This window comes from Vespula pensylvanica, chromosome 12, assembly GCF_014466175.1.
Source record: "Vespula pensylvanica isolate Volc-1 chromosome 12, ASM1446617v1, whole genome shotgun sequence".
Classification (NCBI taxonomy): Eukaryota; Metazoa; Arthropoda; class Insecta; order Hymenoptera; family Vespidae; genus Vespula; species Vespula pensylvanica.
Genome location: NC_057696.1, coordinates 2,974,645 through 2,992,603, shown reverse-complemented (window position 1 = coordinate 2,992,603; position 17,959 = coordinate 2,974,645). Strand labels below are relative to the sequence as shown.

The following is a 17,959-nucleotide window of genomic DNA, read 5'->3' as shown; positions in this document are numbered from 1 at the left end:
ATATTAAAGAATTCTCCTCCATACCAGTGGATGCATATTGTATCATGTAATGTAATAGATATTTTTAAGGGAGATATTTCCATTTTAAGTTCAGATCTGCCTTAAGTATATTAAAGTGTACATAATATTGAGTATAATTTTAAAATAAACATAAGTTTATTTATTTCATACGAATAATGCTTAATGCATAATTACATTTCATCTCACTGTAAAAAAAGTAATTAAGAATGTATTATCAATAAAAATATGATTTACAGAATTTCAGTTTTCACATTGAAATGTTTGTTGTTATATCTTTATAATTATTAATAATAGAATGATAATTAAAATCATTGTCCGATAGAATAATTAATTATTCAGTTAATGATATTAATTAAATTGCAAAAAGAAATGCTGAAAACAGTTTATAAACTCATCATTTTCTCTTAACACTTTTTATTCTAATAAAACTAAAATGTGTTTTTACAATGCTTTAATAGTATACAGAGATATTTAAAAATGTACAACTTCTATATTTCTACCTTAATATAACAATTATAATAAAAATATTTAAAAATAGGTGAGTAAGTTCATCCTTCACCACAGATTTCTCAAAATTTGTGACATTGACGACAACATTGCCACAATTTTTTTTCAACATGGTCAATTGAAAATGTCAAATATATGCTAAAGTTATATTTAAAAATAAATAATATCGACTACGAAAAAAACCATTGCCTTAAACAATTAATGTACATTAGCGTTGTTTAAAATTTGAATTTGTATAAAGAGTTAATTTTTATTCAAATAATATTCTTATTTTCATAAATATAAGAAAGATTTTATTTGTCCCACAATCCAATTTCTTTCATTCTAGTTTGAAAATATTTTTCGAGAGCATTAGCACATCTATAATATTCGGTGTCAGGGCTATTGTATAAGCGACAGTTTGTAAAAATTCGTGTCATGTCGGCTATAAATAATCTTCTAGTTACATAGTATCTAGCTTTTAAACGATCTGTCATAGTTTTAAGATCTGAAATGATACATAATTGATAAAAATTTGTTTATTAGAAAATTAAAAAATTTTGTTTTAAATATAGAAACGATTATATGTACAGTACACACCCATTGGATATTTTATGTGATCATAATAATCAGGTACATCATTTTTATCTACTGGTTTTAAGAACGGCCAAGCTGCACTATGATTTTTCACGCTATTTAGCACATTTTTGAGTGCATTGTACAACGAATCCGTAATGTCTAAGCATGCTTCCATTGGTTCTGGTCCTTGAGTTCCTTTAGCTACACCTCTCGTTCTAGTTTGAGCATAACTTTTCCATCCGGTTTCACGTATTCCAGGAATTGATTCTACTGGTATACCTCTTACGCCTTCTTTAAAGCATGTTAAACCTGGATGAATTTTTTGAATTTCTTGTTGCCTTTGCTGAATTAATTTTTTAATGATCTCTTTCTGTTTTCTTATAACCGCTGTGAATTCCGTATATACAATTTTAGCATTTAATTCGCAGTGCATTAACGTAGCACCTTCGTAATCTTTAATGTATCCTTGGTGCATCGCACGTGGTAACTTTATGTCTTTGCTGAAGCCTTGTTTTTTGAAATAACCGATAGCGAATTCATCCGCAAATGTCAGAAAATGTAATATATTATTTTTTATATGATAATCTTTAAGCATATTCATTAGATGTGTACCATATCCTTTTACTTGTTCTTGACTTGTAACAGCACAAAATACTATTTCTGTAAAACCTTGAGTTGGAAACATGCGGAAACAAATACCACCAATAGGACGTCCATCTTTTATTAAAGCTAAAGTTTTATGTTTCCTAGACACATAAAGATATTAAATTTTAAGTTCTTTGTATATTTATTGAAAACTCCATTACTATTTGATTTCAATACTTACGGATCAAAAACTAATTGAGATATGTATTCTTTTGGCATTCTGGGTAACTGATGGCTGAAAACATTATGTAAACCAATCAACCAAAGCATTGTTTGTTTTGAAACTGGTTGTGTTAGACTATTTCCTACAACATGAAACTCAATAATTTTTCTACTTTCTTCTATCTTCGCGGTTTCGTCTCGTGGTACATTTGGTGGAAATACAGCGTCGGGTCCACACATGTAATTAGGATCGTTGATAGTCGCAACAATTTCTGCAACAGTTTCATCGGGAAGATCTTCAAAAGATTCTTCGTTTTTCCGTCTTTTTGCATCTAATCGACTTTCAGAATGTGGTCTTTTTTCATGAAGTTTTTTAATTCCCGGACTTATATTTATTGTTGTAAAATTGTCTTTGTCATTTGGAACAACTGTAACTTTTTCAAATTCCCCTGTTCTCCTTCCTTGACTTCCTTTTGGTTCTAAATTAACTTGTAAATGTGAAGGAGGTACTTGTTTGAATTCAGGATCCCAAATTGGAGAATTGTCTGAATAAATTTCTACTTCCAGCATAGAAAGAAATCTGTAAATGAGATTACAAATCTATTAATATGAATTCTATGATATAATATTATTAATGTAAACTTACAAATATTATACATACTTTGGAAAATGTGTCAAGACAAGAACTCTTTTTTCAGGGGTTATTTTGTCTCTTTCATTGTGACATTTATCCATTAATTGTCTACACACTGGTTTGAAGACAGCTTGTAACAAAGTTCTACCAAATACCAATGGTGTATCATAATGAGGTAAAGAGTCACAAAATGCAGGTACATGACAAAACACAAGCCATCGTGTATAGTTTATTTTGTAAGCTGGTGCCTCGTCACTATTGACTGTTGCTTTTCTAGTACTAGGTGCTTCGAAATTCCAATGATTCAAGCAATGTAAAAACATTTTTGCCATATCGCACATAGCTTGCCATTCTCTTTGAGATAAGTGACCAAATTTATATAAAACAAAATTCATCACTGCTTTTGCTATACTGGGCCTTTCAAATGGTGGTTGACCTAAAGGACCTTCTATTGTTGGTTTTGTCATAGATAGTATACATTTTCTTAGAAGCTTATATAAATAATAATATACTTTTTTTGTATCTGGGTCTTCTTCTCTATGTATGCCCATAAATATATTATCAGCATCAATCACCATACCCAATAGTTTATTAATTTCTTCGTCTGACTGAGTCGGTAAATGAGTAATATGACTTTTCAAAATATGAGTACAACTTTTACATGGATCAAAGAGATTAGTAACTGCTTGTTGTACTTCATTTTTAGGTGATTTTGTTAAAGGTTGTGCATTTTTCCAACCAGTACATTTACAATCTACAACCTGACAGGCACTATAAGTAGCTAATTTCAATAACTTTTTTAATTGAGGCCAATTAAACATTTGCTGTTTTCTTTGTTGAATTCTTTGTAAATTATTGGGACGACTTGTTTGTTCATTTGGCCTAACATTGTTTTGCTCCTTATTTGTTTCTGCATGTTGTGATGTACTAGTTACAGATTGTTTTGTGTCTTCTGAAGAGGTTATTGCTGTATTACAATTTATCTCTTCCGCCGCCATATATATTATCTGAAAAATTATCAAATCTTCATGATAATCTGTTTTCTTCTATAAATAATGTTTAACAATGTATGTTAATTATTTAACAAATTATCTAATTATCGTATCAATTTGGTCTATATAATTTACTATGTCACTTATAAATAATATGTATATATAATATACTTTTAATTACAATTAAATCTGAAATATTTTTATAAATGACGATTTCAACTAACCTGATTTTTTGTTCTTATTGAGTTGCACTCCGCAGTTTTATTTACACAACAACGATGATGGAGGTTAAGTATAAGAAAAAGAAGAAATTTATTTTACACACACTTAAGACACATATCAATAAATGCAATGTTATTCTAATACTTGAAAAAAATTAATAATTACTTATTTTTTATACTTGAACTTATATTTTTTATCTATTTTCCGTCAAATTTTTTCTTCAACTAAACATACTACATATATACGTAAGCGTCAAGTGAATCATATGATCGAACTGTACTTTCGATATTTGTGACGTCAAAAAAAATTCATTCATTTTGATAAATATTTTTTTATATAGAAAATGTAATAAATATATTATTGATTTGTATTAATAGTAAATAATAATAAATAATAATATTATTTATATATCGTAAAGAAAAGTAATTGAGAATTTGGTTATTATGGATAGAATGGAAAAACCAACGCTCATTGGTTGCTATAAAAAAGAAAAAAAGGAAAAATACAGAAATCATGCAATGGATCATTTCGCGCGAAATTTGAATAGCATGCTACTACTCATTAAAAATAGTCAAACTTCTATAACATGTTCACTCAAAAAAGTTTCTAATTCACATTTTCCCTAAACACGTTAGATATAGAATATAAAATATACATTTATTTTCTCTATTCTTCTTAATTTCAATTTTTTTCTCAGCATCCATGGTATTTAGAGAGTTACAGAAGTTCGCCTTTATACAACGATATTATATACAGTACGTATATGTATGCACATAGAACACACGTACGTAAAATAAACATTATATCAGTGCTTCTAAAAGTATCAATATCCTTTTACACATATTCCTTACGTATATATATATGATACGTAAGTATATATGTATTTACACATACAGAAAATTGTGGTATTTATGTATGTATATACAACCTGGAAGGAGTGATTTTTTTTTACAAGGAATAATGTATATCATTCTTCTTTTCCTTTTTATAAGGTAAAATTTAACACTTAAAATTCGTTTATTCATCTCTCCCAATTATTTTAAATCATTAATATTAATTCATTATTTGAATATGTTTTTATTGAAGAAAACTCTCTTCCTAGTAGTATGTGTGTTGGTGTGTGTGTAATATATATAGATACACACACACAAATGTATATCATAGCATATATATTCATACATAGTGTACACACACATGTATACTTACACAGTAAATTCACCTGTGGTAAAAATTTTTGATGACGAATTTTCTAAATTTTCTTCTATTATATGAAATATAATTTTAGATATACAATATATGAAGTCACTATATGTTTTTAAAATTATTGTTTGTCCTTTTCATACTTCAAAATTTTGTGCATATAACATCTGTATGCTTTACTTTGATATATAATAATATTATAGCATATTAGAAGAGCATATTAAATTAAAAGAAAAATAAGAATTAGAAATGAAGAGTAGTATTTTATAACAAGGAGAAAAAGATTCAAATATGTATTCGTGAAATATCGGCAATTTATTAGGATCAAAAGAACTGTAGCATATCCAAATTTTAAAATCTGTGAAGAATTAAGTCGCGATTGCCGTTGAGAGTGGAAATGATTATTATGTACAAATGATTATTATTCTTACTGTAATACATTATATAGTTTTGCTTGTTTCTCTGTATATATGTCAGTCTTGGATTGTATTTGCCATAAATGTCTCATTATTTCTTTGCATATAAAGAGTGGTTATGCCAATGTGGGAAAAGGATATGTCTATAATATGTAGATATATTCTACCTACAAGTATTATTCAATAATAAAAACAACATTTTTGTTTAAATAGAAAACTGTACTTCTTATCAGCTATAATTTATTAAACAAATATTATATGTTGGCTTAGCACGTCATTTTATGAAATTTGTGATGTTTAATGTCACTAATAAAACTTTTACAACATGGTCGTTAAGAAAATAAGAACTATATATAAAGGCTCATGTGTACTATATATATTTCTTTACTGTATGTATTAGATCATTCTTATATATATATATATATGCATATCCTTTTACCACATATATTTCTCTTTATATATGCATTCTTATTCATTTCTCCATATCCACTGTGATTCCATGTGATGTCAGAAAAGTTGTAAAATATTTCAATTATTTAAAAATGTTTCTTTTCATTTGATTTTGCACCTTATAAGATTGAAATTGTATATATGATAAATAGTAATAAGTTTAAATAAAAGAAACAACGTAAATATTTTATGTACTTTTCTCACTCTACACATCATTTTCATTTACTTCCATGTTCGATACCATTATCTTTTCAGTCTCGTAATCCACTACCATCTCTTTAGTTCAATACTCTCGCCATCAACCAAGACGATAGTATCATTGATGATTATCAATATTATAATAATAATAATAATAATAATAATAATAATAATAATATATAATAATATAATAATAATAATAATAATAATAATAATAATAATAATAATAATAGTAGTACTTTCGAGATAATATCTCACAATAACAATAATACAAATAATAGTAATAATAATATTAATAATAATACACGCTAAAAATTTATGTACAATTCACCAACCCATATTTAAGTATCTATAAGATTTTCCTACAAGTACTACAGACAAAGTGGAATAGTTGCTTTAAATAATTATTTTTTACAAAATTACATTACAAAGTGGCAGATTGAAAAATCTGAGCAAGTAATCTATCTATCTATAAATCTATCTATTTATCCACATGTACAGCTGCTAGAATTAGATTAACATGATTACTTTATTACACCTAAACTACTACTGTAAAGTATACATATCTTCCTGTTATGAGTAATTATTGCCTTTGTAAAACAGAAGCTTGAATGAAAAAACTTTAAAAAATCATATTGAATCACGTACTTGCACAATCCAATTTGTCTGTTACAATTAGTTTATATATAAATTTTAAATCACATTATTTTTTTAAATACAGTTTGAATAGATGACATTTCAAAACGCACGTGTCTTGAAGATGATCTTGCAAAATCAATAGCAAAGAAAGTTCTTCTGTTAACATCAGAAACTCAGAAGAATACCTAAAGTTCCTCTAAAATTTTGAAGGTTAATAACCAGCTTGATGTTCACTATTAACTTCACTTTTTTAACATACTTTATTAAATGAGGGTCACGAGCCTAGTATGCTACGGACTGCTTGGTCAAGCACTGTGTCCTTCGATTCACTGGATTGCGATGCACTACTACCACTACTGCCAGATAAAGTATTTGTGGGACGTTTTTTAAGATTTAAAATGCTATCAATAGCAGATTGTACTTGTGCAGTAATGTCATCATGTTCATTACCATTTCCACTTTCGCTACTTACATGAAGAGAACCTGGACATTGAGCTTGAGAATGCAAAGCTAAACCATCCAAACTTTCAGTGTCTTCTAATAAATCTCTTTCAAGGTCCGTAGCACCACTCCATCGTCTTTCAAAAACTGCTGTATTATCTTGATCACAATTGTCCTTTACCACGGTATTCGAAACTCCGGAAATACTTGCATTCGCAACATTAACACGACATTCACCGTTCGCCCTTGTTCTTTCATTTTTAGATGATTTTGGAATTGTCATAGTACATGCACCGTTACTGCCACTATTATTAGTGCTCTTACATTTAAAGGAGTCCGTGGCAGATGGATATACACCGAGTTCTTTTTGAATTTCAAGCCACTCATCATAATCACCACTTGTACAACTAGCTTGTTTTATCATTGGTTTACATTCCATTTCTTCTGTTGAAAAATCATCCTCTAATTCACGCTTTACAGATACATTTTCTAAAGATGATATTTTGTCATCTTCTGCAAGGCCAGGCTCAACTTTTGGTACTACTGGTTTTTCTTCTTTTTTAAATTCTTCTGTAAATAAAAATCATTCGAATTTTTTGTCTTATCATTATCATACTTATTAATGATTTTTTAAACATATAATTGATGATAAATACATTAAAAAAAAAAATAATTGTTTAATAATCTCTGATATATAATATATCATTTCTTACCATTTACTTTAGCTTCTTGCTCACGCAACCTATTTAGAATACTTTGTTCCTCAGCAACAAAAGTTCTATCTATCATCATTAATTCTGATGTTCTTACTTCTCTCTAAAAATTGTTATAATTATATTATTTTCATAATAATATATTTTTTAATGTAATATTTTTTTATTAATATTTTGTAAACAAATTAACTCAAAAAAATATTAATCATAATTCATACCATGCTTTCCATTAAGAGAAGATAAGTGTATTTATTCATCATAGAATTAAATTTGGATAATAAATGTTTTGCTGTTTCTTCAAAAATTTCGTCTGCCTTAGCTAAATCTTTAGTACTTAAAACTTGTTCATTCAAACAATGATATCTAACAAGCCGTTTACAAGCATCACGCTTGCTTAAAAATGGAGTATTTACATCTGGATTAGTCGCACCATTTTGATCGATTTTTAGTTGTTGTTCCAACCTAAGAATACAAATAAAAAATTGTAATAATGTATAGCATAATATGTACAATCTGTGATAATATAATGTTTATGGGTTAATCTTATAAATCTATTATATTCTGAAGATAACAAAATACTCACAGGTCACTACGATTAATTTGCCTACAAATCGGACTTGATGCTGGTCTCTTCACGCCTTGCCTAGGACTTATCAAAGGACTTGAGCTACTTCCAGGACTAACAAGTTGTTTGCTTGTATTTCCAGTATTATTTACAGGGCTCTGAATCCTTTGTGTTCCTTTACCAATCATTCTAGGTGAGGCTACCTGACCTGCAGGAGAGCCACTTTGGACTTGAATTTGAATTGGCGAGGAAAGTTCTTGTTTCACAGGACTTGGTGTCTGTATGTTTGGCTTGATGTCCAATGGATCCGTCTGACACTGCGTGGATTGTTGCATGCTTGTTTGCTGTGTTTGAACTACGGGTAATTGTTGTTGTGCGTTACTTTGCATAGGAGCTGTGGATGTACTTGGTGGTGAGAAAAGTTGCAAGTTGGTAGAGGACGGATTTATCATCTGATTTCCATGATTCTGATAAAACTTGTGCTGTTTGGTGTGCGCCTGATGCACATTCTGAGTGGAATTATTGGATACTACACATTGTTGAACCTGAACATTTTGTGAAACCTACAAAAATTGTTATTAATTTATTCTATTCTTTCCATAAAGAGTACTAACAATAATAACAAATATGATATTCACATCAGATCTGCCTAACTGAGTGCTTATAAACTTATCTTTACTTGTGAATACTAGACACTTGTAAGAAAAATTATCACTTGTTACTTTATTTATATTTTTTATAGAAAATATAAAACGAATATTATATATTATTCCTGCCTTTCTCATCTTTATTTTCATTCAAATTTTAAGGAGATGGCAGCATTGGCAGAAGAGGCATCTCTAATTAGACAGATCTAATAATATTTGATTAGATTATATCTCTTACCGGAAGATTGTTTATATAATTATTATTTGAATTATTTTGTAAAGAAGTAGATGTAACTGTATTTAGATTTGATGTTACTGGTAAAGCAGCAGTAGACGTTTGAGTTTGTGGCTGAGTAGTTGATGTTTGATTTTTATACGTATTTTGTGACTGTGTATTAGTAGCAAGTGTTGTCACAATGTTGACACTGAAATTTGGCTCTGGTCCCTATGATTAAAAAATATGATATAATTTTACTACTTATGTATTTATATTTATATTTATACGTTTTAAATTAAGTTATGTAATTTGATAAGAAACTTTATTTCTAAATATTTCTTATCCAACTTATTCACTTACATTATTAACAGGATGTGTTGTAGTACTGACTACCTTCCCACTTGCTAAAATTTTATGTTGCTCTTGATACAATTTTGTTAAAAGGGCTTGATCAGGCTGCAAACCAGTCTTTCGTGCTAAAATAGCTTGTATTTGTGATTGTATATTTTTTAATAATTGTTGTTTCTGTGCAGGAAGTTGTATAGTCTGCACTCTTTGCACCATTTGACCATTTGAAGGAATAGACACATGACTACCAGATGACGAGCATATCAAAGGACCATTTGCAATGATCTGTGTAGGTTCACTTTTACTGACATTTGTATTCTGGCATATAATGTTTCCTATCTTATTAACACTGTCAACTTTTTGCAAATTAGACGTGTTTGTTGTTACTGTAGTTGGCCGGGAGGTAGTAACAGTTTTTGTCGTCTAATATAAAAAATAATTTTACTTAATAAATAATAATTGTATAAATGATTAAATAAAAAATTATATTTAATTGCTGCAGTATTTAAATAAAAGTAAAATATATTTTGTACACTTACCTGTGTATTTCCAACATTTTGTGTTGTAACACTAACTTTAGCTCTTTTTATAATTTTTGCTTTCTTTGGCTGATTATTTCCCAAATTCCTAATTTGCTGTTGATTTAGGTTGTCAATAAACTGATTTGGGAAACCAGAGTTTTGAATTTGTATGTGATGTGGCATTTGTGATGGTGCAGCTTGAACAACTATATTTTGTATATTATTTTGAATTGTGGGAGCTCCACCAGAACTATTTACTATTATTTGACTGGTAGGAGTATTAATTTGAACACCTTGTAAATTTTGGTTATTCGCATCTGGTTCTCCAATTACTATTTTTTGCGTTTGATTTTGATTTTGTGTCTGATTTGCAGTATTCAATTGTCCAGCTAAAAACTGTTGCAAAAGTTGTTGGCTTATCACTTGCATTTGCCCATTTGCATTAGCAATTAATAATTGATCATTGGGATTTAAATTGCTCAATGCATTCAAAATTTCTGGAGTAATTTTTGGTGCATTATTTAAAATATTATTAGTTGCAGAATTTAGTACATTACTAGTTTGTGAATCTATTTTTTGCGATTCATTTTGTTGGGTAGTATTAGTAACAGGAGTATTGGTAATAAGAATATTTTGATGTTGATTATTTTGTTGTGTGTTAATACCCTGTTGCATGACATTAGTTGAGTTTTGAGACTCATATTGATGTGCATTCACAGAAGAAAACGTATTTGCAGAAACGATTTTTTGCTGTTGTAAATTAACATTTTGTTGCACATTTGTATTGTGCAATAAAGATGTATTTTGTTGTTGCAAACTGGTCATTACATTTTGTTGGCCTAGAGGTATATCACTTGCACCGGACTGTACATTTTGCTCTATACTTTGCACATTACCAGATGTATTTTGTTGCATGACATTGATTGTATTTTGTTGAATACTAGAATGTTGTTGTAAAACATTCATACTGTCATGTTGTATAGTATTGCATGAACTTTGTTGTAGCATATTTACAGAATTATGTTGTATATTTGAGCCAGTAGTCTGTAGATTTTGTTCAAATACATGTTGTACATTTTGAGTTTGTACAGTTTGTGCTGTTATTTGTTGATGCTGATTATGTTGATATAATTGTGATTCTTGTAAATTTAAAGACTCTTGTTGATTTGATTGTTGATTCTGATTGTTTTTAACAGCATGTTCATTTGATACTGCTGCGTTGCCGGACATAGATTTCTGAACATGAGTACTGTGTTGTGATGATTTATTCAAATTCTGTCGTATATTAGTATTAATACAAGTATTTGTAAGGCGCACTTGACTAGATTTTTGTGTTGGATTAGACAAATGTTGATTGATATTTGTCTGATTCGTATTTGACAATCGAGAACTTTGTATGCTAAAGGTTGTACATAAAGGTTTGGATGATATAGCATCTGCGGATGTTGAAATGCTATTACTAGGTGGTAATATAGTAGAGTTTGATGATTGAATATTCTTCGGTGTTTGTATAAGATGTTGTATATTAATGTTTTTAGAAATCTGCATATCCACTGTGTGTAATGATCCTTGACTATTTTGCACACAAGTATTTGATGTTGAATTGGCATCATGAGAAATATTTACAATTTTTTGCGGATTATTTACTTTCGAGCATGTTTGTATATGTTGTGGACTTGTTGTACAAATAACATTTTGTGAACATACTGAACTCGTAGTATTGGTAGATGTTGGATTGCTTGGTGATTGTACATATTTCTGTCTTTGCATCACATTACTTGGAGCACTTTGTGACACAGTCTGTGCTTGACCTAGGAGTTGAGAAATAATCTGTGCATTTTGGCCACCACTTTGTGTAAGAGATCTTATTAATGCTTGAGCAGTTGCTTGATCTATTTCAGGTTGATTTGGATCAGGAGTATGATGTAACACAACTCTTCCATCTTCCCCAACAGCTAGTCTTAATCCCGAAATCGTATTCTGTACAGGCATTTGAAGTTGAGCAACAAGCTGACTGTTAAAACTTTGAGAAGCAACAGTAGCTTGCGCATTCGTTGTATTTGCTACAGGTACTTGTGCTGGATTTTGAGCTATGGAACTAGCTACTGTTACTTGTGGTGTAACTTGACTTAAAGTTTGTCCTGATTCCACTTGAACTTGACATGATACATCTGTTTCAGTTGTAAGATCGTTGTCAAAAATATCATCATCATCTCCAATTCCTGATATTTTCATGATACTAGCCAAATCTAATTTTGGAGGATCATCATCTTTTTTTTTAGCTTTTTTCTTCTTCTTTGCTTTCTTCTTTGGTGGAGGTAGTAAATTATGTTCAACAATATTTTGGGTACATGAAGTATTACCAGATGTATTGCTTGAGCCAACTTGTGTAATTTGTGGTTGAGGGCTTTGTACCATGGCATTTTGAATTACTATGGAATTACCAGCACCTGTATTAGCTGGAAAGTACATTATGATAATATAATAACTATAACAAAATTTATCTAATGTAAATATATAAAAATTGTTCACAATGTAAATATCTCAAAATTTTATCATAAATATAAGTGGAAATAAAAATATAGTTTTATTTTGATTGACTTACATGGAGCAGGGCTAGAAGGAGTATGTCTAATCACAGGTGATGCAGTTGGTGGAAAACTATTTGGTACAGCAAAAAATGTAGGTGCAATCCCTTGTAGTTGCATGCTTTGTGCTGCGACAACTCTTACCAATTGTTGTTGTGTTAGCTGTAAAATATAATTGTATCTTCTTCAAAAATATTATTCTGTTGTGTCATTTTAACTTCAGTAAAATATTAGTTTAAATAGTATTCGTATACAAAAGTGTTTTTATATATTAATATTGATCATTCTTGTCACGTTAAAATTATTAACTTATAATATCTCGATATATATATATATATATATAATATATATACTTTTATTAAATTCAATAATCAATTAAATTTTTTAATTATAATTCAATAAAAGATATATTTTAGTTAGATTTATTTTTCTTTAATTATTATATATATATTTATATGTATATATATATATTTATTTATTTATCTATGAAATAAACAATCAAATAACTCTTTACATTACTTTAAAATTAAACAAGCAATGAATATGAATTTGGAATATGACAATGCATGATCATATGGATGACACCATCACCTGTGCAGTATGCGTTTGTTGCTGGGCACTTGCTGGTGTCCTTAGTATAAGTTGAACACCACCTGGTTGTTGTTGAACAATAACTGGTCCAGTTGATGGTAGAACCTATATACCAAATGTGATAAACATGAAGCACAAAGCAATCTTTTGTGATAAGATATATGCACACAAGCTATTATGACAAATATAAAGAGAGCATACTGAAATATTATAATATAAATATTTACACATTGCCATGATATTTGCATTATTGAATGATAAAATAATGAACATGCAAAATAATAATGATGTATTATTGTATAAAGGAAGATTATAATAACCTGATTTAATAGGAGACCTTGAGCAGTTGGTATCATGGTTGCTGTAGTAGGATTTGGTTGTGGACCAGCAAGAACAATTTGTGGCTGTGTTTGTTGTGTGATCTGAATAAAATAAGGAAGTAAAATTTTTAACAAAAATTGTATATTGGTATAATTATTCATAATGTATAAAGTGTAAAATTCTTCTACCTGATTTGTAATGGTTGTTGTTACACGTTGAGGCTTTTGTTGGGAAGTAGTATTCTGTTGATTTGGTGGCTTAGGTAAAATTTGTGGTGGTTGTTTGGCTGGTTTTGTAGCCGCTATTTGAATTTGCTGATTTCCAAAAAGATGGGTTCTTGTTACTAATTGTGTAGGTGTTTGCTGATATCCTTGTGGTGTACCATGAATTATCTGCAAAACTTGCATACCCTGCTGCAAGATGGGTGTATTTGGTCTAACCTTAAATTACAACATATACAAATAAATATTTAAAATAGACATTTTTACATTCGTTAGTATATTTATTATGGTCTTACCAATGGTGGACCAGGACTACCTCCTGGAGCTGGACTTCTGTTATTCAGTGAATTATTGCCACTTAACATATGTGGACTTTTAGCAGGAGGATATGGGCTGAGCACAGGACTTTGAATTTGGCTAACACTCATTGGGCTTTGCATAGGACTTTGCATTTGTACATTAAAATTATTATTCGTAGTTGATGTTCCCACCGGGCTTGGACTGTTTCTATTTGACTGTATAGAATTTGATGCTGGACTCCTAAGTAACAGCCTATTTGGACTAGGGCTTGGTGTTGGTGGTGCAATATTAGATGCAGGACTTTTTAATGGCATTGAAAATGGACTGCCTGGAGAATTAATATTTTGATTCTGAATATTTTGCATTGATTTCACAGTATTCATTGTACTGACAATATTTGTTGATTGTGTTGTGCCTGTCAAGGTGACAGACGAATTTAAACCAGGATTTATTCCTTGAGAATACTGCCGTTGCGATTGAAATCCAGTTGATTGTGAGGAATTTAAAGGTGAAACATGACTCAATGACATGTTTGAATCATTGGAAGTAGATATGTGTTGTATGTTGGATGATATATTTGACAAATTAGAGTGCATGGTACCAAGATGTGCAACGTTTGTCGTAAGATTTACGTTCGACACATGATTAACATTCGCTGCAGTCGAACGAATTGATTCACTTGGAGTACTTGTAAATATAGTAGAACTTGACAATGTTCCAGTATTAGAAATTTGTGAAATCGATACGTTATTGGAGTGTTGTGATATAGTAGAACTTGGTACGTGTGCTATATTTGATCCAACAATATGTGGAGCAATAGTCTGAATACTCTGTATAGTTTGGAATGGAAATTGTGCACTGCTAGTATTTAGACTAGTTGATGTCAAACCAGATGCCAAAGCATTTATTGGTCGATTAAGTCCTTGATTTATATTAGAACTTATACTAGTAGTTGCCAGGTTTGTGTTCACGTTCTGATTAATTGTACTTAAACTAGATACTCCAGAACTTGTAGCATTAAAGTTCGAATTTAACGGCGTCAGATTTTGATTGATATTTGAATTCAAGCTCGTTAAATTCGGATTTACATTGGTTAATCCTGTATTTACACTAGTCAGTGCAGAATTGATACTTGTAGTATTTAATGTACTTATTCGATTTAGCCCAGTATTTATATTATTTATATCTTGTCCTATACCAGGCAAACCACTATTAATACTGTTTGAGCCAATATTGGTGTTTAGATTTGAATTTATAGCATTTAACTGATTTAAGTTAGGATTTATCGGCGTTAGTCCAGTGTTGATGCTTGGTAGGCCCAAATTAAGTAAAGGATTAGATGTAGTAATTACATTAGACGTGAGTGATGTAAGACTGGTATTTAAAAGTGATAGTGGCAATCCCATATTAAGGCCCACCCCAAAAGTGGGGGTGGCCGGGGGTAGGCCCATACCAGTCCCTGAGGGATTTATGGTACCCTGATTTAATTGGTTTAGTTGGTTCACATAGACTATGTGATTTCCAGTTGTAGATCCATTTCCTTGATCTTGTGACTATAATAGAAATAAATTATACTTATAATAACAAAAATAAAATAATTTTTGAGGCAAATACGTTTTATAGAAAACTGTATTATCATAGCAGTGAATGTAATACTTACAGTATTCGATGGTTGCTGTACAGCAAAAGTTAGTGATTGACCTCGTGTATTTTGAGTTTGCAGTTGCAACTGTTGTAACTAAAGGATAGTACCATAAAAATAAATATTATGGTTTAAATTCATAATAAATAAAAATAGAAATTTTGTTTTCATATGAGAATTATACCTGTTGTTGCGTTAAGACAGCAACTTGATTATTTCGACGTGTAGTCGGGGAAGTTGTAGAGGATACTGAGTCCCCAAGAAGAGGGCGTGACTGAGGCTGCTGCATGCCCACGCAGCCCCACTTTACATTGGGCAGCTTGTAGCCACCTTCTTAGATTGTTTTCTTCTCTATAATATTTTATCTAAACAAAATATATAATAAAATTATATAGATGTGTATGTGTATTATACAAATATAATATTTAAATATTAAATAATTTTATAGACATTATTGTAAATTTACCTTTTATATTTTCTATTTAAAGAAACACATTTGTCAGATTTGCGCTCCTGCGCCACTCAACGCGTCTTCGACCTATGTCTCCTGTTCCTGTCATGCATATAGTTTCGTATATCTTCTGTTACTTATGCAATATTTTCAGACTTCTCTAATACTTATATTCAAACAAGTTGGAAAGAGCTTGCTTTACAGTTGTATTCTTTCATTGACCACATTAGGATATTAGCATTTTCAATTTTTTGTATATTGCAGGTAGTCCTTCTCTGAACTACATTATCCATTAAAGAATAAATGCTCATTTGCATTTTGTATAAATTTTAATATATTTTTAAAGTACATTTGTTGCAGGTTTTCATCCATTTATGAGTATGATATAATTATATTCTTCCTCAGCATTGTGTATACATTTATTTTTTGAAATGATATGAATTTTATAATAAATAATTAAATATACAAAATTGACACTATCCCAAATCCAAAAAATAACTAGATGACATTATTTAACTTCTTTTATAATTAAGTTAAATTCATTGTTTATCTTTAGGAATAAAAAAGAGAAAATATTAGAAAAAGATAAGAAGAGGAAGAGAAAATGAAAGATTCGAACAAGCTTTTCTCTTAGTTTTATAGTAGCTGAGGTTAAATCAAATTGCACTTGTATTCATCTTAAGTTTGCTCGTCTCTTCTACCCTGTAACAAAGTATATAATGTAGTTTTTACATAAAAGATCAATATATATTGGAAATAGGAACAATGTAAACTATAGTATTTTATATTGAATGAATTAAATATTTTTTCAAATAAATCACTAACTATTAGTAAAAAGTATATTTTTATGACTATAATATAAGAGAAAGAGATAAATGGAAAGAAGAGAGAGAGAAAGAGAGAGATGAAAAGAAAGAAGTTATAGAAGAAAAAGAAAGAGAAAGAAAGAGAAAGAGAGACAGAGAGAGTATGTGTGTGAGAAAGAGAGAGAGAGAGAGAGAGAGAGAGAGAGAGAGAGAGAGAAATATGAGTAAGAAAGAATATAATGTATTTAAAAAAAAGGTGTAATTAGCGATGAAGCGTTGATCATTGCATAAAGGTAATATAAGAACCATTAATTTAAGTATGTCATTCCGTGATATAAAAACATCAATAATAAGACATTTAGAGTAGTGTAAAATAATTCGACAGCTGGAAGCATATTTTGAGGTTATGACCCGCGCGCGCCTGTGTGCAAGCATACGTGCCACACAAGCCACTAACACAAGCACACACGGATCTCACACATACATCTCATTCTCACTCGTACATAGGTAACAGCGGCGCGCGGTTGCACACAACAAAAGCCCAACTGACAAGGCGTAAACAAAAGAAAAAACGGACATTCGCGAAGATTTGTACGATTGAAAACGATAAAAAAGTCTACGGGTTAACGCGCGGTCCATTTAAGTTGTATCGACGCTTAAAAATATGCATAGCGTCGCGATGAAAAATTGTCAATATTACCTCCGCGAACGCGGTTTTGCCACCCGTGTTTTCTTCTTAAGCTTTTCCGTTTTTTCGTATCTCTTTCAGCGTGATATGTGTTCTTAACACGCTCTATCACACTTTTACTATGGAAAAAGACACAGGCTTTGAGCACGCGACGAAATATTATCGCGAAAACAATAAACTTTTCTGGCACAAGACAGATCCAAGTACGCGTTACACTATTCGGTGGCAACGGCCATCATGTATTTGTCAAGGCTG

The 17,959-nt window shown here is 30.2% G+C and overlaps 2 protein-coding genes across 3 annotated transcripts; both read right to left on the bottom strand.

The window, feature by feature from the left end:
• Positions 1-418: 418 nt before the first annotated feature.
• LOC122633474 (histone acetyltransferase KAT2A) lies at positions 419-4,088 on the bottom strand. Its single transcript, XM_043821387.1, has 5 exons — positions 3,744-4,088; positions 2,555-3,534; positions 1,913-2,473; positions 1,108-1,832; positions 419-1,015 (listed from the first exon to the last, which is right to left on the bottom strand). Exons 2-5 carry the CDS (start codon positions 3,523-3,525, stop codon positions 822-824), a joined length of 2,451 nt encoding a protein of 816 aa, XP_043677322.1. The 5' UTR covers positions 3,526-3,534; positions 3,744-4,088; the 3' UTR covers positions 419-821.
• A 1,149-nt stretch (positions 4,089-5,237) lies between these two features.
• Positions 5,238-17,959, bottom strand: LOC122633473 (protein PF14_0175). 2 transcript variants are annotated; one of them, XM_043821385.1, is made up of 16 exons: positions 17,717-17,959; positions 16,226-16,912; positions 15,944-16,124; positions 15,778-15,855; positions 14,114-15,670; positions 13,785-14,036; positions 13,596-13,697; positions 13,276-13,380; positions 12,702-12,846; positions 10,115-12,555; positions 9,588-9,998; positions 9,249-9,455; positions 8,382-8,926; positions 8,017-8,260; positions 7,799-7,901; positions 5,238-7,655 (listed from the first exon to the last, which is right to left on the bottom strand). In XM_043821385.1, the coding sequence occupies exons 3-16, from the start codon at positions 16,046-16,048 to the stop codon at positions 6,919-6,921; spliced, it is 7,032 nt and encodes a 2,343-aa protein (XP_043677320.1). In that variant the 5' UTR covers positions 16,049-16,124; positions 16,226-16,912; positions 17,717-17,959; the 3' UTR covers positions 5,238-6,918. The 2 variants fall into 2 exon arrangements, with proteins under 2 accessions (XP_043677320.1, XP_043677321.1); XM_043821386.1 differs by lacking the exon at positions 13,276-13,380.

Coding starts and splice junctions, on each gene's coding strand:
- LOC122633474 (XM_043821387.1), bottom strand. CDS start 3,525: ATGGCGGCGGAAGAGATAAATTGTAATACAGCAATAACCTCTTCAGAA. Junction 2,474..2,554: donor GTCTTGACACATTTTCCAAA/GTATGTATAATA, acceptor TCTCATTTACAG/ATTTCTTTCTATGCTGGAAG. Junction 1,016..1,107: donor TCACATAAAATATCCAATGG/GTGTGTACTGTA, acceptor GTATCATTTCAG/ATCTTAAAACTATGACAGAT.
- LOC122633473 (XM_043821385.1), bottom strand. CDS start 16,048: ATGCAGCAGCCTCAGTCACGCCCTCTTCTTGGGGACTCAGTATCCTCT. Junction 15,671..15,777: donor TACAGCAACCATCGAATACT/GTAAGTATTACA, acceptor TTTCTATTATAG/TCACAAGATCAAGGAAATGG. Junction 7,902..8,016: donor TTCTCTTAATGGAAAGCATG/GTATGAATTATG, acceptor AACAATTTTTAG/AGAGAAGTAAGAACATCAGA.